We start from the raw sequence: 16,338 nt of genomic DNA on the forward strand, positions 1-16,338 counted from the left end.
TATGCCTGTGACAAACTCAATTCCTGACTTCTAAAAATTTTACCGAGTTAATTCCTCCTTACCTGCAACAATTAAATCCAAGAGTAGGAGCTGGATGTTTGTTATATATGATATTTTTAGAAGTCTGTTGGAAGCAGAGTTGCGTAAGTCTTGGAGGTATTGACCTCAGCTACCCTAGGCTGTGCACCAGTTTGTTGTTTAATGAAATCTCATGGTTAAATGCAAACACTCTATTTAGAAACCTATTTGTGCTCTTGCCAATCCCCCTCAGGCTTGCTGTCATCCGGGATCAAGTGATTTTTGCTGTTCAGCAGGAGTACGTGCTTCTTGGAGATCAGCTCCTAGTCCTGCACCCAGGAGACGAGGTTGCCATCATCCCACCAATTAGTGGAGGCTAAATCTGTCCAAAATCTCTTTGGAAGGTATCACTTCTTGCTTATTTTCCTATGGAGGATCATCCTGTGTTGAAATAGCTCATGGATTCTGTATAATCTTCCTTTTTTTGTTTAGGTCCAGAAATATGTGCATTTCCCCTTCTCCCCCCGCTTTTTTGAAAGAGTTTAACTTGTGCTTCCTGCTGGAGAGAATCATAATGCTGACCAGAAACTATAAGCTGCTGCACAAATAAATGATTAACACATATGCAGTAAATGGAAGAAGATTGCCAGAGAGGTCAGGCATCGTTTTGATTTTCGTTGTTAGGTCTTGTTATGCTTCAGTAGTTTTTTCTGGCTGACTGCAGACCTCCAGCTCGCCTAAGTAAGATAATAGTGAAACATTTTCACTGCCACTTTTTGAGAGAAAAAATATTAGAGAAAAAGAATTGTCTGCTGCTTTAACAAAAAAAAAAAGATTTTTTTTTTGTTTGTTGCTCTCAAAGGGACAGGTGTCCTTAGAATATTTTTATTTCTCTGCATGCTTTGAAGTGCCAGTCCAAGTGCCAGTCCAGGTATTTATTGCAGTTTGTTCCATTGCTGCTGCTCAGCATGCTTCTTTTGCTCTTCATTCTTTGATGAGCTGATGACTGGTTTCTACACAGAGAAGTTAGAAGTGACTCGTGTGTCACTGAAACAGGTTGATAGGATGAGGGTTTGAAAGGAAAACATATTAAACCTCAGGATTAGAACCCAAGAGTTCTTTTTCTTTATTATAAATCTCTATTTTAAACTCTGTTTGATCTCAGGATAAAATGGGGAAGGGGTTGACAGTCTTACAGATCTGCTGGCAAAACGGTCCATGGTGGTAGACTGTACTGTTAAACTGGGGCATTGGACTAGTTCTAGTTTAGTCCTACTGGGCCAGACTTTTGTGCCAGAAAGGAACTCATATGCATTAAAAAATAAAAGGGCATCCCTTGAGATGTGCAGTTAATGCTCTCTCAGCAAGTCTGCTGAAAAGTGAATTTGCCATATTTGCCATGGAGACTGGTCTCTTGTGGTGAGTGAGCAATGGTGCATGTTTTCTGAATACACTGGGGCATCAGTACTGGATAAAAGCAACTGGCAAATGCTAGTATTGCCAAAAACAACATCAGAATCTGTTTGGTTTCAGCCCTTCTAGTGAGCTATGGATGAAAGCAAAGATGTACCAAAAGATTTTATCAAGCTCAAGTCTGAAAAGCTCTCTGTGGATGAAGTGTCAGAGCTGGTCATTTCGCCATACTGCGGAGCAGTGTCTCTGTTCATTGGTGAGTTTAATAGCTCTAAGCTGGATCTCTGGGTGTGATAAAAACCTAAGAAATGGCACCCAGATTGCCCCACACCTCAAACTCGTGCTTCTCAAAAAAATACATTTCTGGAGTGAACCCAGGATATTTAGAAAACTCGCTCTGAATTATTTGGAACAAGACCATGGTAACTCTTAGGCAGTTGCATTGGGACAGGGTGGTGAAAAGCTTCCCTGCTGGTGGTGTTATCCTGTGGGCTCTGCAGAACAGCAGCTCTGGAACACAGAACTGCTTGGGAGTTACTCCCCCTTCCCCTTCCCACCTGCATTCAAGGTGGGACGTGGGTAGCTGTAGCTGTGCAAACCACAGGTGCTCCTCTATGGAAGCTGCTGCTGCTCAGACCTTGGTTGAAAGCCAAATACTCTAACCAATGTTCTGGGGGAGGTCAAGGCTAATGGTGCTCTCCTCTTGCTTAACGTAGATACGTGGTATAGGTCTTCAAACGTGAGCGCCACTGGGCTCCTAAATACTGAGCGCTTAAATGTTGCATGGGCAGATGCAATAACAGCACCTTATCAGTTGCCACAAAAGATACCCCAGCCTTGGGCATTGCTGACTGCAGACTGCCACAACCTGTGGACTAAATTCTGACTGGAATGTTAAAGACTTATCTTGGCTCCATAAAGCAATTCTTCACGCAAGACGAGGGGAGGGCAGTGTGTTTGCACAGTGCTGACCTTGGCCAGAACGGGAGATCCTTGGTTTTACTCAGTATATATTTGGTGCTTTTAGTTGATAACTTATTTCTGTTTAGGTACTACAAGAAATAATTTTGAAGGGAAAAAAGTTGTTCACTTAGAGTATGAAGCATACACTTCAATGGCAGAGACTGAAATAAAGAAAATCTGCAGAGATGTTAGACAGAAGTGGCCATCAGTCAAACACATTGCAGTGCACCATAGACTTGGGTATGTATGGTCAGACCCCATCCTTCTGAAAGCTGAATATCAATCCTTGGCTGGTGCTTGGCTGTGCGTATGCACCTGCAGGATGCACAGGAGTCTATATATTCTGTAATGCAGCAAATCTTGCTGCAGGATCAACCTCTCACTGCACAATTAAGTTTCAGAAATCTGGTCTTTTGCTTTTCAAAAAGTGTATGCTGGTAAGGTTTGCTGGAATCTACACTTAGCCTACATGAACCTTGGTACTGCTGGGTTTGTTTGAAAATGGGGAGAAGGGCTGGCGATTTCCTTGCAGGGAAGGGCAGGGTTGTTTTTTTAAGGCACCACTTTCTTTTTTTCTTCTCTCTTCTCTTGAAATGCTTTAGAATATCAATTTCTTTTTGTCAACTATAAGTCAAATTATGCCATAGGGGACCTAAAAGCTTAGAATATAGGGGCGGGGATGGGAATGGGAATTGCCAGCCATGCTGATAGGAAAACCTCGTCCCTAAGTCTCGGAGATCCGTCTTTTATTGGGTTTAAAACACAGAATGCTAGTCTCTGACGTGCTTCTGAGCTCTTCCTGTTCATCAGATTTCTCAATGAAATTAGCAGGGTTTGGAGAGTGTCACAGATGCCTATTTCCTTTCCTCTTGGCAGAAGTAACTTAGGAGGTGATCACAAAGGCTAGTATTAGCTCTGGCATGTCGTTTCTTTAGACTTCCTCTATAGTCAACATCAATCACTCAACAGAGTGTGATTTCTTTCAAGGGCGGCTCAAAGCACTGAAACTTAAGTTTTCCCTCTGAACTGTTTGCCAGAAGAGTCTTACTATAGAGGGAGACTTGGGAGGCAGCTTTCGGGAATATTGCCCATGTGAGGAGTGAGACAAAACCCTGTGCTACTTCTCTTAACTCAGTTTGGTACATATAGCACACCGAATGAAAAAACTTAATAATTTGAAATTAGAATTTTTGAAAAATTAAATTTTAGTGCAAAATCCTTATAGTCTGAGGTGCTTTATTTCCTTTTTTTTCCCACATATTTGTTTCCAAACTGAGAAGATTTCTCAGGCTTTCGGGAAAAAACTGGCCATTCCTGACTTGTTACTATTAATCAACCAGCTTCCAGTGAGTGTCCTATGCATTGTTACAAGTTAGCAATTTTGCCCTCTAAATTCATAAACTTTGTTAAGAAAGAAAGAAAGAAAAAAGGTTATGGCTGCTGGGTTTGTTTATTCTAAAGCATGGAATTTTCTCATCTGGTACTAATTTTGGTTGTGGTTTTCTTTCCTTTTGAAATTGTATAATCTTTTGGACATGGCCTGACACTTGCTCAGTATGAATGAGTCAGGAGAGTGTGTGGCCAGAATACTGACGTGACGTGGCCACAACTTTTGGTTGCTCTTGGTGGTAAGCGTTAGCTAAAAGTGCTGTTGTTTCTTTCTCTTCCTAGCTTGGTTCCAATAACTGAAGCAAGTGTAATTATTGCGGTCTCCTCTCCACATAGAGCAGAATCCCTTGAAGCTACGAGGTACTGCATCAACACCTTAAAAGCATCCGTCCCAATATGGAAAAAGGTAGACTTGCGCCAAGTTTGGTTCTAGGATTGTGCCAGAGTCTTAAACAGCTGGGCTGGGGGCTGCTATTGTCTTTAGAGAAGGAGCTGAAGCATAATGGGCAGCAGTTGCTGCTGAGGGGACGCCTCTTTCTAGCACTAGTGGTTGTTCCTCTTACTGCTACCAGGCCCATCAGTGGCAGGAGGACACATGGAAGGCCATCCCTTGCCTATACGTCCCAACTCCTCTTAGTCTTAACTCTTTCCTGTGATGGGAATCATGGAGCCCTGAGCTCTCCTCCCTTGGGTGGCAAAGCTCACTTCTGCAGAGGCTTCTGAAAAAGCCATTAGTCAGCTTCGCTTTGGATGGCATTGCAGTTTGCAAGTAAAAGTAACGTTTCTGGTTTTTCCATTTTCCTCTCATCCATGTGGCCTTGAGTAAGCACAGAGTGTTAAGCAACAGTGCACATAAGCAGAGCAGCAGCACACAATGAAGGAATGTGCAGAGGTCCCAAAGCTAGTATGGGGACACAATAACGTGTGGAGAGCCTAGGTCTGGAAAGAGCCTTATTGCATAACCAGAGTGTTGCGTGCAAGTAATGAGCATTACCTCTGCCTTCTCTCCTAGGGAAAACTTGGCATGTGGTAACAAGGATGTTCTCTGAGTTACTGCGCAGTACAAAATGTTTTCCTAGATATCTCTGCTTTTCTGACATCTCTTTCAGGAGAATGGGGTTCTGTGGTCTCAGAAAGAGTAGTCAAGTGTTCAAAGCCCTGCTGAATTTGGGACTGATGTGCTGCTGGGTAGTAACTAATCTGTCCCAAATATGTCATACTCACTGTATTGTAGGCATTGATGTCACCTTTTTTTTTTTTTTTTTTTTTTTTTAACATCAACATTTTATGTACACTTAAATATTCTCATTCCTACAAATGATGGTAGAGTAGCATGGCATCATGTAAAATGTTAGTTTCAGACATGAATGCTGTATGCTCCATGGTGTTTGCATCCTTTCTTCTAGATCTTTCCTGAAGTGATTTCTACAGAGGTGGGCCCTGCTGAAATTATTGGGGATCAGCCTAGGGTTCAGCCCAAGGTTCAGTGACTGCCCACATGGAAGTCCATATGTTCTAAGGATGCTGCCCTCTCTGCTTTCTGTTTGCCAGCTAAGTGCTGTGTAGCCCTGATGTGATCAGTAAATAATAGCAGGGAGATTGCTGAGTTGTTTGGCCTAGTTTTTGGCTGTATATAGCAGACTCCTACAATATTTCCCATTCTTTGTTTATATTTGCAGGAGATTTATGAGGACGAATATTCTTGGAAAGAAAACAAGGAATGCTTTTGGGCAAATTCAGAAAAATAACTATACTCTTTTAAAAATAAAGTATTACTGTTCCTAATGAGCATGCTGGTTTAGCTTTGAGTTGCTTTTATGGAGAATCTATATGTTTTTAGGCAGTAGTAATAGACATTTCAATATGAACAGTTTAATTAGGACTGAATGAAATGAATGAGTAATAATTAGGGTTTTTAAGTGGTCTTGATTTTCCTTTGAAATATCTCTTTGTATTTTTTTCATCTAGAGTAATTTAAAAAAAAAAAATCTTCCCTAAAATTGTTGGTTGCAAGAGTTTGGTTACTCTATGTTATAAGGGCTTACTGCCTTTATATTGGTAATCTGTGCTCACTGTCTGCTTGGGAGGTCATAACAGGACAAATGTTTTGTTTGTTTGTTTGTGTTTACCTTAAAAAAAATCCTGAGTTTAATTTTATATGAATGCAGAGTCAGTCTGCAAGCTTTACACTAATGTGACATAGTTGTGATATGAAAGTTTCTTGAAGTAGATTAAACATTTTGGTACAGACAGAGGAGAAAATATAAACTATACCCCAGAGTTATTAATTTTTCAGTCGTGGTTACTTTCTGGTAGCTGTGCCTCATAGAAATATTTTTACCATGCAGCTGATAATACAAGTCCATCACATTAAAAAAATATGGACAAACCTTGATTCAAAGTTAGATCTAATACTGTACCAGCAACAAACTTGCATTAGCATTAACACGCAAACCCTTAACTACATCTTAATGATGTCTAGACATTATTTATTTTGAAGGAGCTTTTGTGGCTGTGTAATTCTATAGTGCTGCAGAAAAAAGCCAGCTTCTTTTACAAAGAGGCAACTCTAATCGGCTTTAGTAGTTTGACTTTAGGTGGGTTAGGATTCAAAGTCCTCAAAACATATTGGTTGTTCAATGGACAGGGAATTCTAGTATACTTTTTACAGTTTGTATTTATATTCACATTTAAACTTTTAGTACGGTTTTGTTACTGTTATGAAACCTACCTAAAGAGGAAAAAGACTGACACGGTATGCATGGGCTTCCACTGAAAACTATCGGCTGCTCACCAAAGAAAGATCTTTTCTTCATATTATCATTCTGTGCCATGATAGTGTTTGGATGCTCAAAGTCCCATTGTGTATGGCATTTTTACTAATGCTGAGGTAGTTTACTAATACTAAGGCAGTTTCTCTCTAACTATTATCAATGTAGACAAGGATGGCAAATGAAAGAGGTAAGGAGAAATAAAATGATTTGCTCAAGCTCATATGTTGTTACATCACACAACACTTGGGCCTCAGCTGTGTAATGCAATTCATTGTGTCTGCAGTGAAAATCTGCAAACAGCTTTTTGCTGCACAAAATAAAACCTGAAAAATAGGCAATGATATCTCCCCTCGCTGATAATTTCTATCAGTTTTAATACTTAGTGATGCTTGTTTTATCTGGATTAATTAAACCTTAGTATAATATAAAACTTCAGGCAGGATCATGGTTAAACTGTGCTTATTATCTTGCGTACTTTCCCTCAGTGGAAGTGAGAGAGAGCTCCTCTGCAGGACAGCAGCTGCTCCTTGCGTGCATGCACATATGCAGCCTCCAAACCATGTGGGCCTTATTATCTAGGCAGAGCTGAGCAAGTTCAAGGTTGAATTTCCTTTACTTTGGGTGTTGGAGAGAAGCCCTCTGCTATTTGAATGTCATTTTTTCTGGGAATTGTACGGAACCCTGACTACAGATCACTTCCTCAGACCAGTAATTTTTCTTTTTGTTAAAGTAACTAATACAGACTGTTTCCTGTTTTTTGCATTCATTTCTCCACATTAACTTATTTGCTGTTACCAGGCAACTAATGAGTGTGTTAATTTCAAACAAATATATGGCTAATTTGCCTTGTGGTGGATGGTTTATGAATGAAGTAAAACCTGTACAGTGCTTGTAAGCTAGTGCTGTGCTTAATACAGAAAAACAGTGGTATCTGGAGCAGTTAAATCAGCTTGAGGCTCTAGATTCAGAGGCAATTCCTGTGTTTCACTAATGCTTCTCTAGTGCTGCAGTCTTGTAGAAGACTTATCCAGCATGACCTTAAGTGCACCTTCCCCATCGGCAATGCAGCTGGGAAGGAGGGTGCAGAAAAGAAGAGAAAGAATAATAGTGTACTTCCCCACAGTGACTAGAAACAATGAATGGAAGAGATGTTGTACTGAGTCACAACTGAATGTTACAATGTGTGTACGCTGCCATGGTCAAAACAATGAAATGTCATTTTGTGTCCCTAGCTGTGCATGAGGCAAGTACTGCTTTGTTCTGGAACAATGATGTATCAGGATTGTGTAACTTTGGGTTCTTCAGCTGGCATCTAAAAGAGAAATGGAAAAGACCCCTAGGAGGGATGATGAGTATAATTAGAGGTAAAATGTATCTCACTGAAATTTAAGTACCTACTCCGAGCTAGTTGTTCAGGCCCCTTCTATAGGGCTCCCTGCTCTGCTAGGCAGATACTATCTTAAGAAGGCAAATTATTCTGTCCTATGATAGCTGCCTAAGACTATGTCTGGAACGATGCAGAAGTGCTTCCAAATTTCCAGGCCGAGGGATGATCTGCTTCTGACGGTGTGTCAGGGAGGGATGTGGTTGCGCGTATCCTGGTTTTCACACACACAAAACCAGGCTGCTGGTCAAAAAATGCCTTGTGTTCTGACAAGATCTGTAAGATAATGGGCAGCTGAAGATCAATATAAAACGCAGGCCTAGATTTGTGGGATGCGTCTAATTGTTTCTCTCTTTTGGCTATAGAAGGGCAAATCCCACCTGTATGTGGCTCTTCCTTCCAGCTGTGTGACAGCATGCTGCAGAGCCAGCGGCTCCGGGTGGAGACAGAAGTCACTGGGAACAGCCACTGTAGACCAGAGCATAGGTGTATGACTTCTGTAGATATATGCAAGCCAAGGTATATGGCGGGGAGGGAAGCAGAAGTCTGCAAAGCTAGAATTTGTCCTTCTGAGAAAATGACTTGGTCTTGGGCTGGCAATCTTTGAATATAGACTGTTGCTTTGCCTGGCCGAATGTCCACACATGACCATTGCATAAGTTTGAGTTTCCTGCCTCATAATATTTCATTTTGTTTTGCTCTCAAGAGGGGTCCAGACTGATGCATGCTATGAAAGCATTTACTGATGGAAGATTGTCCCGAACTAAACTGGGGGGCTGTGTTATAAGGAGCCTACCCAGGAGATGGCAGCAGAGAGACAGCTGTGCTGGGCAGGGAGCTCCTGGGGAGGCCGGAGCGCTGCACAGGTCTCCAGCTCACAGCCAGTCCAGCCCGTCTGCCCGGATTTGGGGTATGCTGGGAGATACAGGTGCTCACTTCTACTGTAACTCATGAAACTGCCACTGTTGCACTCAGTAATGAAGCCGTTAAATTACTCAATTCTAAATTAGTCTACTTTTGGCTTTTCTTTCAGCTCATGTTTCCTATAGCTGTTCAGGGAATTTATAGCTTCACAGAAATATTTCTGTAATGTACTCATCTGTTTTGTCATATAAGGAAGAGGAAATAGTACAACTAATTATAAACAAAGTGTAATGAAAGCAGATGCTATACCCTCAAAAAACCAAACCCCTCTGAAAACTCAATTTTAAGCTCTTCCAGTAAGGGTGTCCTGTGCAGTTACTTCAAGAAAGAGAGCGTTAAAAGAAGGCTGCTGACTTTAACTCAGCAGTGCTCCTTTGACTACCTTTGGCCTGTTCTTTTAAAGCAAATCAACCAACCACACAATTTAATCCTGCAAAGTATTACAAAAATTAGCTTCCTGATGTATTTTTCTAACAGTTCTGTTTTGAAAGTTCAATTATTTCTGTTACTTTAAGAGGAAGAGGTGAATCTATTTAAAAAAACTGCTAGCGCACCAATGCCTGTGATTACCTATGAAAAATTAAGAATATAAATAGATGAGGGCAGAAAGTTTGATTTAAAAAATAAGACCACTTTTGTGGAGTTGTGAAAATTACATACATGCAGTTGCCTTTAAAGGCAATAAAAAGTTGAGATAATTAACTATGTAGATTTTGTGAGATACATTTTACTACCTTAATTTTTTTTTTTTTAGTCTTCATATGCATGCTTTTGTTACTTTTTTTACATCTAAAACTGGGGTGTAATGCAGACAAGTCGCTATATAACGAATCTGGTTCTCAATTCCACAAAAGCTTTAAACTTGCTGAAAAACAGAACTGTATTCCTTAAGATTGGGGTCATTTGATTCTGTATTATGGAAGCGTTAAAGTTTGTAGCTGGAAAGTTTATCTACCGCTAATAAAGTATGGAGGAATTAAGAGGGGGGGGGGGGGAAAAAAAGTAATCTCCATGAAAGTGGCTAGTTTTCAGGTGGTAGCTACTGTCATGACTGTCCACTATCTTCCCAGTCACAACCAAATTCCTCCCTCCCTTCCTTTCCCACCAGTCTCCCTCCGAAATGCTGCGTTCTGCTTTTTCATTGTACGGTGAAGAACAGCCAGAGTTGTTGTCAGGAGATGCCACTACAGACTATATGAGTGGAGGGCATAGGGCTGGCAGAATAGATGCAAGTGAGGTGAGATAACCACATGTGTATATGAAGGCCTAGGCCTGGTGTGGTTTTATCATCAATAGATGTGCATTCAGAGCTATCCGGATATAGGTATTTTGCACTAATGTGAACTGACTTATACTACAATATAGCTTATTAGTGGTGTTACAACCTGCAAGAGTTTAAATGCAGCTTCTTTGTAAACCTAGCAGAGTCATCCCTTTAGGGTTTTCCCTGTGTGCTAGTGGAACAAAGGTGTATTTGGCTCCATTTCAGGTAGCGCTTTTTCAGTAGCATTTCTTCCCTTCAAAGTGCTATTTAAAAATAAATGACTCCATGTTCAACAGTATTCTTGTTTTTATTGTAGTAATGCTGTTAGGCCCTCAGGTAGGCACTAAACAGAGTCCCTGCTCCCATGGAGCTTACACACTAGCTTTCAGAAGTCTCTTGTACATCCCAAATCTACATAGTCTCATAGGAAACTAACTCTAAGTTAGGACTTGATTCTAGTACTTCAAGAAGTCCGCAACTAGATTCAAGATCAGAATCAGATCTATTTATAACTTGAACTTGCTGAAGTTATTCCTGACTTCTCTTGCTGCAAGCACAAACAAAAGCACATGCTGAAGCCTGACATTTCAGAATATTATTTCATCTGTAACATGCTGTTTTAAAAAAAAGTAAAACTAAAAAAAAAACCCTTTGAGCATAATACAAAATATACATCATATTTCCAGCATTATTTGCAGCTGTGCCAACTCAAAAGTGCAATAAACTTGCCCATTACAAAAACTGAATTAGCCATTTAAGTATTAATCATAAAACACAAATAAAACTACTAACCTTAAGTGGTTAGGTGATGGATACAAAACCTTACCCAGTGCTGTGCCTTCCCTTTGTTAAGGGAATAGTATCGTTTCCAGGCAAAGGCAAAAGTCTTGTCTGGGACAAAATAAAACCCAGTGAATCCAAGTGAATTGAATCACTGCTGCCTACTTGATGAATTGTTAAATTCTGCAAAAAGTTGGGTGTGGGATACAGACCTGTACCTTCTACTTAAGGCAGAAGAGGGAAATCTGGCTGAACGCCTAAGTTTCCTTGTGAGCAGCACCAGAAATGAAAGCTGCTACCATCTGCTCCATTGTGAAGTTCCCTCTCTGGCCTGGAGTGCATGACCCTAGTTATGTAGGAACTTCCCACACATATGGGTGTACGGTTTTGCTTTTTTCCTCCTCAAGTTTATACAAGAATTGAGGCAGACAATTTTTTAACCTTTACTTTTAGAGCGTTTGCCCTCTGGGTTCGTAACCACAAATCAGGAGCTTATTCTTGAAATTTACAGAATTGCTACATTTCTTTATTTTTTAAATAATTGTTTTGGCCACAGACTCAGCTGGTGCCAACAACCTTGTTAGACAATCAAGATCAGAATCCAGATTGTTTTTCAGAATGTTTAAAAAAAAACCCCAAAATTAAAACAAAATATTTCATAGATATAAATCCAAAACACACATAAGATGATTACACTGAGCACAAGCCAGGTACCATTGTAAATGAAGCTGTTATTTGCTAAAAAAAGGTGGTTGGCTCCTGACTGATCACTCTTTACTGATTAAAAAGACTAACTTTTAAGCATGCTCAAGTCTCATTTTTTGAAGAGCCCTTCAGAAAATAATTTTAAAGGTGCCTAGGCATAATGAAGAACTAGCTTGCGGGAAGACAAGGCCTGAGGTTCTAGTCAGTTAGGCACATTTAAATATTTTACTCTTCAAGTGAATCGCCTGGGAGTCGCAAACAATCTTAACTGTAAGTCATAAGTCAGCATACATAAAGACAACACACACATCTTCTCTCACAACAGATTATTATTGCCAGCCATGAGAGTGGAAGGCAAACAAAAGGCCAATTACCTTGACTGTTACCTGTCTTAAGAGCAGGGGCCTTCTTGAAACTGAGCCTGCATTACGACAAAGGCAGTATAATAGCATGTGATGAATTTGAGGTGTGTGTTAGTAAGCAATACAAAGTCACCCAAGTGTTGTGCAGTTAACAGCGCTCTTTTCAGAGCAATACAGTACTTTACTGTATAAAAGGTAAGTAAGTAAGTTAACTTCTTCAAAACATGGAGACATGGGACCACATATAACATAAGAGGTACGTAGGTCATGCTGAGCTTTGTTCTCCTGCAGGGCACTGAGATGCTAAAGGAAAAAGTGCTGTACCCAATTTATAGAGCTTAGATCTTCACTCTCCTCTGGCCTAACAGCAGCTTACTTCTTCAGTCATCAGCCCCTCTAACTCGAACTTCATGCACTTCTGCTTGCAAAATCTTCCAATACAGAATTAAAGGCAAGAGCTTGACCCTTTTCCCTATTTATGCCAAAAGCCAATTTGAAGTCAGAGGGACTGCTAGTTCAAAGCCCAGTGTAACAGTATTGGTAGGTCTTCTCAGGATGAAATTTGAAAACCAATTATAACAGTGCAGAGAACACGCTGTAAGTGATTATGAAAGACAGTATGCAGAAGGCAATTATATGTATCATTTGGCAATATTTTTCAAAAACAATATGCTTCAGTAATTTAATTGTGACCTTAGTGCAAGGAATATGGTGATCTTTTGGAACAATATGCCCATCCAGTCGTCCCGTAACACATGGATAGACATCTTCATACACAGTTCCCATTTTATAGTTTATAGATTAGTTAAGACAAAAGTTTGCTGGTGCAAATCATTTCTCTAAAACAATAAGGCTGGAGCTAGTCAATGATAAATTGAATTTTCTTTTCCCAGGCTGGAAACAGTATTCACTGCACATTCATCATCAAGTTAATAGAAAATGTCCTTTACACATATGGTACTTGTCAACTCAATTATGAACTGATGCTATCCCACAATACTGTGAAATAAATTGCTCTGTTTCACTCTGCAGTGGATCAGGAGAAGGGCTGCTGGCACAAAATGTTACTGTAAACTCCGGACCTGCCAGTTCTAAGGGCTAAGTTTGTTTGAAAGGCAAAAATATACAAGAAAAGGCACTATAAATCATTTTTGGAAAAAAAAAAAAAAAAAACTGTCCTGCAGTTACTCTTACAATAGAGTAGAATCTGTAAAATATTTTTATCTATAAAAAAGACACTTTCATTAAAAATGTTTAAGTGTTATTAAACTTTAAGGCATTCCAGCTGAAGAACTGACTGGATCACAACTACTGTTGGTGGCTCAGATGTCTTTTCTTTATCCCTATTACTCTGCATCATCAGTCCTTGTCCTTTGTGAGTTCTGTAATTTCATCAATATCTTCTATATCCTGTGTCATTTTTTCATATTGTCTCTTGAAGAAGCCAAGCTGTAAAAAATTTTAAAATAACATATCATATCATATGAAAACAAGCTATCCGTTAGTATAATTGCTAAAATAGGGTATTTACAAGGGCCATTTATTTAGTTATTTGCAGCTACATTTCTCAGCTGAGCAAATAGTATGGTGGTAGAAAATGCGAATGTGTGTGTATGTACACGCATACGGTGTTTAATTATTTGTTGAACTTCCTTAACTGTAAAATGAAAAGAGCCGGGACGTAAAGTGCCTGGCACAACCAAATGCCACAACAGCAGTTGTCTCTCTTCCAAAATACAGGGGCGTGAAGACCTCTCCAAGCTGTTTTGGTGGGGCAGTGAGCTGTTTAAACACCAATGCCCTAGCACACAGACGTACTTTTCCCTCCCCTTGAAGTAGGTATTCTTTGTAAGCCACTTCTTGCCATAGCCCTTCTCTGTTTCTTTTTGTCTGTTTGGTGCATACTTTCTCTCCTTGGTCTCCCCTACTCCCCAGCCTTGCCCACCAGGAATATCGTGGGAGTGTTCAGAGTCCAGCTGGTGAGTTGTGGAGGGATGCAGCCAATGTCAAAAGACAAAAATGCCACTGTCCTTGCTTTTAGCCATTGGCAAGCCATTTAACACCCTCATGTGCCAATTTCTTTGGCTGCTCATTTCAGTAGTTTTTCTCTCAGAATTTTTAAAGGTACTTCTAAACGCTACCTCCAAGGTATAATACCAATACAGTATTATTCTTACCACCAAACTGCATGTGCAGTTTTGTGCAGCACTAGAGAAAGATTCCAAAGACAATAGCCCAAGTTCATGTATGAAGAAACATTCTTTTCTGCTTTTTTTTTTTTTTGCAAGAATGTAAACACCTACTTACTTTCCATAAAACAGCAACCAACACTAAGAGCAAAAAGAGTCCAGCCAATATACTGCCAATCACAACACCGACTGGTATCTCAGCTTTCTCATCAGGCTTCATTATCGTAACTGGGATCTGAAAGCAGAAAGATTTGTGTGTTATGGATTAGTGTTAACAGCATTTAAAGTAGGTTTTTGCAAACCAAATCCTTTCCTTTACTTATCGAGGATAGCTGGGCTGTACACATTCCAGAATCAAACACAGTTGGAGCCCTTAGACTGGTGTCCACTGGTGCCCACAGGTACCCATTTGCACCTCTGTAGCACACAGGATTTATCCCTTTTAAGGATTAGGGTCCCTCATCGCTGTTGGCCATACACAGGGAAGAGAAGCAGTCACTTCCTAGCAGTTTCCTGCCTTTTCAGTAAAGGGAATCTTTCGGCGTTGTCCCCGTACTGCACAGACACACCGTAACTAGATAAACTGGACATGCTTAAACACAGACTACAGGCTGGGAACAGAATCATGTAGATCCACCATCTGCTCAAAACAGGCTTCCACTATGTCAGCTAGAGAAGGACTATTTCAAACTGGCTGTTGTTAGAGCTGATTATCTGTGGTGGCCAGCTGTGAGAAGGCAAACTAATCATGGAGTCCACACACTATTGTATGCTCATGGTGAATGCTGACGTTTCTGCCCTTCCGCCAGGCAGGTCCTCTGTCTCTTTTGCCTGCTCTTTTGACCTTGGAAAGGCACTAGCAACTTGTTAGATCCTCCCTGCCCTTCACGTTAACACGTGTTCTCCTCAGATAACTGGCCTGAAGTTGCAGTAAGATGTATGGGTCAGACAGGAGTATTTCTAACAGACCTATGCTTCTCGCTGGTCAGAAGAACTACAATCTATACCAGAGAGCTCCCAGAACAGTATATAGTGCCTGGAAGTTAGTTTTCAGGTGTTACCGTATGTAGTAACAGTGCAATGAGTTGCATTGAGTATGACCAACTATATGGTTGCATGCAGCATAGCAGCTCAAGGAGATATTGGCCTAATATTTATGAACCAACAAATCTTTGGATTTAATTGTGGAATAACATTCATTTAGCATGAAGATTTTTTTCCTTCCTGAAACATGATAAAAGAAGTCAGTTTACTTTCTCAGGGTTGCTTGCTCAGTGCATTTGTCTGGCGTAATTTAATCTCAAGCTTTCCGGGAAACTTGCGCTGAACTGACATCTCAGTGATTTAAGTCATTCCTGCTGGAAGGCTCTAATGTTGTGCTAGGTGTGGCCATGTGTATTCATTTCACAGAGGGCGGCTTTGTGTATTTTCTTACAAAATGGCTGTAATGATGATTATAGCAGGTTAAAAAAGTACTGTCCTCCAGCTGGCAGTCCTTTCTAACTTGGAAAAAACTCTGAAAGCTCGTACATAAAAATATCTAAGCAGCTTCTCCACACAGCATCACAAGATAATATCAATTCATTTGGCTACATTGCAACATAGGTCATCCAAATTAGAAGAGCCAATTTCACATGTGCGTGCAGCCTGTCTAATAATATTTTCTCTATTAGATTAACAGTGAAGAGGCACAATTTGAGAGGTAAATCTATGCCTAAGATAATTATGACCAAATGTCTTCCTTAAAGTCTGTGGTCAGTAAGACACCATGGCTGGAATTCACCTCATCTAACATTGTATCTAAAATATAGACCCTTGGCTTCCAACAAAGAGGAATAGGCTCTTTTAGAGCACAATTCGCCTTACCTATTTTTAGCATCCTCTTTAAGATGAGAGGAATTGCACCTCAGAAATACCTATTCGTTCAATTGATTAGGGTTTATAGGAGGGCAAACTCAGATGTGAATGACTAACGTGGATATCAAGTTGGATGAATCCTACCACCCCAGCTGATCATCTGAAATAGCGTAAGTAAGGCAGACAAACCCAGAGTTGCTACTGCACTGTCCTCTGCCCAAGAGAGTGAGAAGAGGCAAAGAGTGGGCATGATTTCTGGCCTAGAAGAAGTATATGCAGTGCTGGGTACTGACTGCATTGCCAAAGTGCTGAAAGA

General features: G+C 40.4%; 2 protein-coding genes across 17 annotated transcripts in view; one reads left to right on the forward strand and one right to left on the reverse strand.

Annotated features, from left to right (window-relative positions):
* The first annotated feature begins 271 nt into the window (after positions 1 to 271).
* The window catches only part of LOC104146838 (molybdopterin synthase catalytic subunit), a 28,478-nt gene continuing 12,411 nt past the window's right edge, over positions 272 to 16,338 (forward strand). For 5 of the 15 annotated variants that reach the window (XM_009679074.2, XM_009679071.2, XM_009679076.2 and 2 more), the window contains exons 1-4: positions 282 to 422; positions 1,552 to 1,687; positions 2,481 to 2,634; positions 4,066 to 4,189. In XM_009679074.2, the coding sequence (XP_009677369.1) occupies positions 1,567 to 1,687; positions 2,481 to 2,634; positions 4,066 to 4,189 (399 nt within the window). In that variant the 5' untranslated portion in view covers positions 282 to 422; positions 1,552 to 1,566. Of the gene's footprint in view, positions 423 to 510; positions 673 to 1,551; positions 1,688 to 2,480; positions 2,635 to 4,065; positions 4,190 to 5,189; positions 5,573 to 16,338 lie in introns of those variants that run through there. The other 10 variants (XM_068926638.1, XM_068926641.1, XM_068926636.1 and 7 more) reach the window with 6 other exon arrangements.
* The window catches only part of LOC138064389 (integrin alpha-2-like), a 72,378-nt gene continuing 66,457 nt past the window's right edge, over positions 10,418 to 16,338 (reverse strand). For both annotated transcript variants that reach the window (XM_068926630.1, XM_068926629.1), the window contains 2 exons: positions 14,284 to 14,400; positions 10,418 to 13,425 (listed from right to left, as the gene is read on the reverse strand). In XM_068926630.1, the coding sequence (XP_068782731.1) occupies positions 13,336 to 13,425; positions 14,284 to 14,400 (207 nt within the window). In that variant the 3' untranslated portion in view covers positions 10,418 to 13,335. The remainder of the gene's footprint in view (positions 13,426 to 14,283; positions 14,401 to 16,338) is intronic.

The sequence above is a fragment of the Struthio camelus genome, chromosome Z (genome assembly GCF_040807025.1).
Source record: "Struthio camelus isolate bStrCam1 chromosome Z, bStrCam1.hap1, whole genome shotgun sequence".
In the NCBI taxonomy this organism is placed as follows: domain Eukaryota; kingdom Metazoa; phylum Chordata; class Aves; order Struthioniformes; family Struthionidae; genus Struthio; species Struthio camelus.